Consider the following 7,528-nt stretch of genomic DNA (forward strand, 5'->3'; position numbering starts at 1 on the left):
GTGTGAGGTGTATAAACCAGGTGTGTAGAGCAGGTGTGTGAGGTGTGTAGACCAAGCAGGTGTGTGAGGTGGAGTTTTAGCTTTTAGTTTTGAAGGAAAATATTTGTTTTTATTGAACTTTGAACTGGATCATGTGTTTAAACAGGAATTTCTTCTAAATTCTGGGACCAACATCGGTTTCCCTGCATGGTCCTGGGACCAGTACTGGTCCTAAATCTTGTGTCCTGGTCCCTGGTCCTGGTCTGGTTATAACTGGTCGTAGTGGTAAACTCACTGGGACGTTACAGCGGAAAGTGTAGCGGGACGAAGATCACCCGGTTTCCAGCGAACATAAATAAGATCAAAATAAAGCTTCAAAATGTTTGTTTGTTTTTATTTGTTCTGAAACAAACAAGACAAAGTGGAATAATCTCCGTAGTGATGATATCAGAGCAGAAAGGATCATTTACACCTGGAATAAAAAGATATTCTCTGTTATTAAATCACTTATTGCACTTTCAGAACCGGCGGGTTCGTCTCCAACACAAAGCACTTCTTCTTCTGCTCCTTCCTGCAGCGCGCGGCGGGTCAGGGGAACAGACGCACAGAAAACATGGATCAGGCACAAGACAGTCCCAGCTCTTCTCTACATGCACGTGTTCGGGAGTGCGCACGTCACCTGGAAAGTTCGCAGCTAAACAGCAGGTGTGTTCAGACGTGCATGAGCTTTCAGACGTGCACACGCTTCTTATTGCTGGTCGACGGAGAGGAAACGTCTGCAGACATCGCTGGCGGGATCCAGAAATCTAAATATGTACAGAAGGAAGAAGCGATACGTGGAATTCCCTCCAGCAGACGGCGAAACGAGAGAATCTAGTTCATGTTTGGTCCGAGGATCAGCAGAAACATTTTCAGACTTAGTTCAATCATTTCTTCATCCACAGTGGAGATATTACAGAAGAAGAAGAATGATGATGATGATGATGATGATGATGATGATATGCACCTTGAAGCTGCTCCTGCTGAATGTTTCCTCCTGTGCAAAAAAATTACATGCAGAATGCGTACATGTCCCTCCATGCTGCCCGGACCTCCTGCGGCGTCAGGCACTTCTCTCCACACCACGAGCTGCAGGTCTGCAGGTCTCCTGCAGGTCTGGAGGTCTCCTGGAGGTCTGCAGGTCTCCTGCAGGTCTGGAGGTCTCCTGGAGGTCTGCAAGTCTCCTGCAGGTCTGCAAGTCTCCTGCAGGTCTGCAGGTCTCCTGCAGGTCTGGAGGTCTGCAGGTCTCCTGCAGGTCTGGAGGTCTGCAGGTCTCCTGTAGGTCTGGAGGTCTGCAGGTCTCCTGCAGGTCTGGAAGTCTCCTGGAGGTCTGCAAGTCTCCTGCAGGTCTGGAGGTCTCCTGGAGGTCTGCAAGTCTCCTGCAGGTCTGCAGGTCTGCAGGTCTCCTGCAGGTCTGGAAGTCTCCTGGAGGTCTGCAGGTCTCCTGCAGGTCTGGAGGTCTGCAGGTCTCCTGTAGGTCTGGAGGTCTGCAGGTCTCCTCCAGGTCTCCATGGCTCCCACAGTGCTTCCATACTTGACACGCGTGTGTGTCTTGTGTGTTTTGGACGGTTGAGGCAGACGTTTGGGGGGCAGGTCAGGTCCCCCCCCCCCCCTCCACCACGTCTTCGGTGTCGGATCCAGGTCCTGGTTTCCAGCTTCGGTCCCCAGGAAGATGGAGGGTCGGGAATGCCAGAGCTCACATGAAGGAGTGGTCTGCCGGGGGTCCGTAGGAGAAGCCGGGGAAGGCTCCGGCCGCCTCCTTGATGCTGCTGGTGACCATCTGGGTGTCGCTGCACAGAGAGGACGACACCGGCAGGTGGGTGAACTCCGGGTCGAAGTGCCGCAAGTCCGTCGGGCCCGACTGCGGAGAAAAAACAGGAAACTCAGAAGCAGAAAGTTCCACAGTCCACTTTGACATAAACATCGTCTTCATTGCTGCAGTCATCTCTCTTCTGTTCTGCTCCTGATTGGACGTTACCGTCACTTTAAGCTCTCTGATTGGTGGAAAGTCTGACAGGAAGCGTCTTCATCATCATGTCTGAGGTCTCTTAGCAACATAGTGACGTTAACATGGATCATGTGTCGCTCAGAGAGTTGCACGCTAGCGATCCTGGTGAGGGACCTCGGAGGTCAGCGGATGTCATCCAGGTGTGAGTGAAGCGGTAGAGTTCGGACGTACCACAGAGGGAATGAAAGGGGGGGTGATCCTCTTGGCCATCAGGTCGTCCCAGTTGATGGGAGAGAAGAAGGAGTGATACTTCAGCTCGAGCTGGAGGGAAAAGAGAAGCTGGATGAGCAGACTGAAGGAGGCGTCGTCTGGACGAGAACCCGCCGGGACACTTACAAAGTCGTCCTTCACGCCCAGCCGCTTGGTGCGGTCCTTCTGCAGGAGCCCCTCCAGCAGCTCCCGGCCTGAGTTGGACACGTTGGGCTTCAGAACCGGAGCCTTGTGCAGGATGTTGTGGTACATCTCAGCCGTGTTGCGGCTGTAGAAGGGCGGCTGGAGGGAAGGACATGAAACTGAGTCCACATACGAGACGTTTGTGCAGAACGGGTGGAAGCAGAGGTGTCCTTACCAGTCCGTAGAGCATCTCGTAGAGCACGGAGCCCAGACACCACCAGTCCACGGTGCGGTCGTACGCCTGCTTCTGGAGAACCTCCGGAGCCAGATACTGCAAAGCCGAAGGAAAACGCATCGTCATCACCAGTGCAGCGCGCCCAACGTGCCCCAACAGGTGGTGGATCTGTACCTCAGGGGTCCCGCAGAAGGTTGTTGTGGTTCCGTTGGGGTCCAAGCCTTCTTTGCAGAGGCCAAAGTCTGTCAGGACGATGTGGCCCTGCGAGTCCAGCAGGATGTTCTCAGGCTTCAGGTCTCTGTGGAGACACAAGAGATTATTCCTGCATGTCATGTCTCCACGCGGCCACCAGAGGGCGCTGCAGGACCAGGTCTGACCTGTACACGATGTGCAGGGAGTGCAGGTAGCCAAGGGCACTTGCGATTTCAGCAGCGTAGAACCTGGCTCTGGGTTCCAGGAAGACCCGCTCTCTCTGCAGGTGGTAGAAGAGCTGCAGGAGGAACATCTGTTAACATCTGCTCAGCCTGACCACAGACCTGCTGCGGGCACCGGACCCTCACCTCTCCTCCGTTAACGTAGTCCAGCACGAAGTAGAGCTTGTCGGTGGTCTGGAAGGAGTAGTGCAGCCCCACCAGGAAGGGGTGCTTGATGTTCTTCATCAGCACGCTGCGCTCGGCCATGATGTGCTTTTGCTGCAGGTGATTTCAGAGAAGAGTCAGTTTCTGGTTCCACTCTAAAGACAAGGGGGGGGGGGGGGGGGGGACTCACCTCCTTCTTCTTCAGGATGATCTTCTTCTGCAGCACCTTCACCGCGTAGTACCTGGTGGTCTCCTTGTGCCGGGCCAGCAGAACCTGCAGCCGTGCACAGATTAGCATCAGGCGTTGCCATGGAGACGCCAGCAGGCGGGAGACCTCAGTCACAAACACACACTCACCTTCCCAAAGCTGCCTTTGCCGATGACTTTGAGGTAGTCGAAATCACAAGGTTTGATCCTGAAAAGGAGAAGAGAGACGATCAGGAACCGCCGGAGGTTTTTCTCCGGACCGGATCTGCAGGCGGGAGACTTACTGGGTGTCCTCGGCCAGGGAGCTGCGGGGGAGGAGGCGGAGCTGCAAGACAAGAGGAGGACACACACATGAGTGCACGCGGCGTTCGCGAGGAGCAGGCGGCGCGAGGAGCAGCGTCAGCTTACCGGACTTCCAGGAAGTCTGTCGTCCTCCGACTCCTCGTTCTGATTCTCATCGATCTTCAGGAAGTTGTTGACTTCAGCGCTGCAGGAAAACAAAACGCACCGTTAGATGTTTGGACCAGATCCGGGCCAAGCGCGGGGGGGTCGAGTGACCTTCTGAGGCTGCAGACAGGTCAGGTTCACCCAGACCACCTAACGCTGGGAGGTCCAGCTCCGGCCCTCCATGTGTCCCTGCTCCAACACACCTGACTAACTAATCAGTCATCATGCAGAACGTCTGCTGTTGGATCCATTTAATGGAAGCCAGGTGTGTTGGAGCAGGGAGACATGGAAAGCCTGAAAGACAGCGATCCTGGAGGAATGGAGCTGGACGCCCCCCCTCCCCCCCCTCCCCAAACGCGTCTGGAGAAGCAGCTAAAGCCGGCAGCCGTCCTCCCCGCGGGGACACCTGTCGGGACAGAGCGTACGTCTGGCTGAGTATCATGTTCTAATGGAATTACAGCTGCTTGACCCCCCAGCAGGGACACGCAGGCTTTGCCCCCCCCAGCAGGGACACGCAGGCTTTACCGGCTGATCAGCCGCTGCTTCCTCATAACGCGCCTATTCTTACCTCCTTCCTGGAGGCAGGTTAAGCTGCGTCCTGCAGGACTCAGCGGGTGATTGGACGGGATACCCCCCCCCCCCCAACCCCGCCCCCCCAGAAGGCTCGGAAATGTAATTAAAGAATAAATAATATTAAATAAATAAATAAATAGATAATAATGATAATTTAATAATAGATATTAAATAAATAAATTATAATAAATAAATAATAGTTTAATAGTAGATAAATAAATAAAAGAAAGAGCCTCTACTGACTGCTGGCAGATGTGCGGGGTGGACACCAGCTTCTGGATGAAGTCGTTCAGACCCATCTTCCTCTCCTTGATGAAAGCTGCGGAGGAAACGGAACCTTTCAGTCGTTATTGATCACATCGATCCGTCCCGGATCAATCAGCACATACCCCCCCCCCCCCCCCCCCCCCCCGATGACGGCGGAGACGACTGCGGGTGTCCTGGTTACGCAACTCATTCACACCAACCACGCAGTTGCCATTCACGCAGCTCTCCGTGTTTCTCCTCAGGACAGAAAGTCTCATCTGGAACCCAGATCTGAACAAAAACCAGAGAAAAACCCGCGAAGGTGAGAAAATGCGGAGAAAAATGCGGGTTTCATCGCGAATGGCGCAACGTAAAGGTGGGATTTTCTGCGGAACCAGGAAAAAAACGCGCAGTTTGGTTTTTCCATGGAAGCAGGAAAACTGGTCTTCATGTTCTGACTGTAGATCTGGTTTAAATCTGGATCTGGATCTAGTTTAAATCTGGATCTACATCCTTCAGAATGGAGAGAGGAGAAAACCCGCAGATGTGATGAGAAACGCGCAGTTCTGCGCACGCGGAGCGCTCGTCCTCACCGGTGAGCACCGCGACGATGCCCCTCATCCTGCAGTACGTCAGGTCACATCCAGCCTCCGTCACGGCCATGCTGCGAACGATCCGAACCAGGACGCGGAGAACCCGAACAGATCCGCTCCTCGCGCGCCGCTCGCAGAATGCTGCTGCGCGCTCCTGCCGCACCGTTTTATAGCGCGCACGTGGTTCCGCCGCAGGCGACGCCCACTGTTCCGTCAGCGCTGTAACCATGGGCAACCAGCCGGGGCGTGACGTCACGGGATTCCGCTTCAGCAGCCGCAGCTACGCGAGACAGATGATGAAGAGGAGGGGGCGCGCGCTCTCCCTCCTCCTCCTCTCCCTCCTCCTCCTCTTCCTCCTCCTCCTCTTCCTCCTCCTCCTCTCCCTCCTCCTCCTCTCCCTCCTCCTCCTCTTCATCACTTTGTCTGAATGGAAGCGTCATCAGCGAGGTTGTATCTCCTCCACCAGACCACTACCAGACCTCCACCAGACCACCACACCTCCACCAGACCACCAGACCTCCACCAGACCATCAGACCTCCACAAGACCTCCACAAGACCTCCAGACCTCCATCAGACCACCTCCAGACCTCCATGGGGTGGAGGGGGGGAAGCTGCTGCAGACATGGGGATGTTCTCAGCTGATGGAGGAAATATTTAGTTACATTAAAATCTAATTATATTTCACTGTAATAAAATTTTTCATGAAACAGTTTTGGTAAAATGGTTTCTTCTGTTGTGCCACGATGGTGGAATGATCTCCCAAACTCTGTCCGCTCTGCAGAGTCCCTGTCTACTTTCAGACCCAGCTGAAGACTCAGCTCTTCAAGGAGAACTTCAACACTTACTTTAGCTGTATTTATTGGAAAGTTGGAGAACTTAGTCCAGTTCTTTGCAACAAACTTTATGGTATTAATTCTTTGTATTGTAACATAGGTGGTATTATGGGATGGGAAGGGAGTAAACAACAAAAAGCCTGTAGCTTCATGGAAGGACCTGTGGACAGTCCACCAGCACCTTCCTACTGACTGTAGAATAGAATAGAATAGAATAGAATAGAATAGAATAGATGATGGAGCCCATGAAATTTATCAGTGTTTTCAAGACATTCTTATTCTGTCTGTTTTATCTGGATGCAGAAGGTTTTCTATCGTCATGACGACGTCATGAGGATGTTTCAGTAACAGGTTGGATATTTCCATTAGGAAGGAAGTTGTTGGAGGACCTTTTTGCTGAAAGGGGGGGGGGGGGATTGACACCCATCAATCTCCAACCTTCATGTAGCTAAGCGCTAACCTGGAGCTAACAGGAGCTAACCAGCTGATGGAGGTAAGATGGTTTTACCATGAGGGTGTCTGGAGACTCCCGTTTGGAGCCCCTGGTGGATGAGGGCGGAACTGCAGTTTTAGCTGCGCAGTTGTTGAATTTTCTGTCAGCTTCCTGCCGCCGCTCCTTGCTCCTCGCTCCTCGCCAGGCACACAGCTTGTATGTAGTGTCAACAAAGAACAACGTGATTCTTGGAATATCTGTTTATGTGCACGTCAACATCGTTCCAGGATGTTTAGGCTTCACAAGTTTGCAACAACAAACATGGAGGTCTGAGAGGTTTCCATGAAACCGGATCAACAGAAAGTCCTGCTTATTTCAACAAGTCCGGCTCATCAGAGTCAGACTTTGTTCCATGATCCGGGCCTAGGCGAGCCCCAGCTGGGTTACCATGGTAACCCCCTAAGCATCCAGAAGTCAGATGGAAACACTTTTCTCCTCATTTCGATGGAAAACAAACGTGCGCGATGCTCATCGGAGGAAATATTCATGGAGGCAGAGGTGCTTCCAAAGAAAGCAGATTTACAACACTGCATCACTTTCTGCTGCAACCATGACAACCAGAAGCTTCTCAGCTCTGGTTCTGACCGGTTCCCTGGTTCACAAGCCGGACTGAGACAGGTTCTGCTGCTTCACAACGTCCAACAAGTGATTCTGTAGAGGAAAAGCGGGACGTCGTCTTATGTCTCGTCTGTCCAACATATGGAACGGTCACAATGTTTCAGATCTGCAGAGGTTTGTCTAAAAACAGTCGGCCTGCGTCGCTTTGGCGACAGACTGAGTTCCTCCAGCTCTTCTTCAGGCGACGGAGCTGCAGTGAGTCAGAGGAAACTCCTGGCTCATGACAGCCATGCTTGGTTCAGAGGAAGCACTTTGTGGAGAAGAGGAAGTTGTCTGTGGCTCGGCTTGAACAGAAAGTAGTCGGTCCAGAGCTGCAGACTGAAACCTGATCTGTGCTGACACGCC

At 52.9% G+C, this 7,528-nt stretch overlaps 1 protein-coding gene across 1 annotated transcript; it reads right to left on the reverse strand.

Annotated features, from left to right (window-relative positions):
- Positions 1-358: 358 nt before the first annotated feature.
- On the reverse strand, positions 359-5,395 carry LOC306769815 (serine/threonine-protein kinase Sgk1). Its single transcript, XM_079258547.1, has 13 exons — positions 5,239-5,395; positions 4,643-4,718; positions 3,788-3,866; positions 3,664-3,704; positions 3,530-3,587; positions 3,363-3,446; positions 3,155-3,286; positions 2,972-3,084; positions 2,769-2,892; positions 2,595-2,690; positions 2,363-2,518; positions 2,198-2,287; positions 359-1,879 (listed from the first exon to the last, which is right to left on the reverse strand). The coding sequence occupies exons 1-13, from the start codon at positions 5,306-5,308 to the stop codon at positions 1,715-1,717; spliced, it is 1,284 nt and encodes a 427-aa protein (XP_079114673.1). The 5' UTR covers positions 5,309-5,395; the 3' UTR covers positions 359-1,714.
- Positions 5,396-7,528: the final 2,133 nt, after the last annotated feature.

The sequence above is a fragment of the Telmatherina bonti genome, assembly GCF_933228915.1.
Source record: "Telmatherina bonti genome assembly, chromosome: 19".
Lineage (NCBI taxonomy): Eukaryota > Metazoa > Chordata > Actinopteri > Atheriniformes > Telmatherinidae > Telmatherina > Telmatherina bonti.

Excerpts from the sequence above, each read along its gene's own strand:
- LOC306769815 (XM_079258547.1), bottom strand. The coding sequence starts at position 5,308 with ATGGCCGTGACGGAGGCTGGATGTGACCTGACGTACTGCAGGATGAGG. Across the intron at positions 3,705-3,787 it reads ACAGACTTCCTGGAAGTCCG|CTCCGCCTCCTCCCCCGCAG; the intron begins GTAAGCTGACGC and ends CTTGTCTTGCAG. Across the intron at positions 3,085-3,154 it reads ACTACGTTAACGGAGGAGAG|CTCTTCTACCACCTGCAGAG; the intron begins GTGAGGGTCCGG and ends TTCCTCCTGCAG.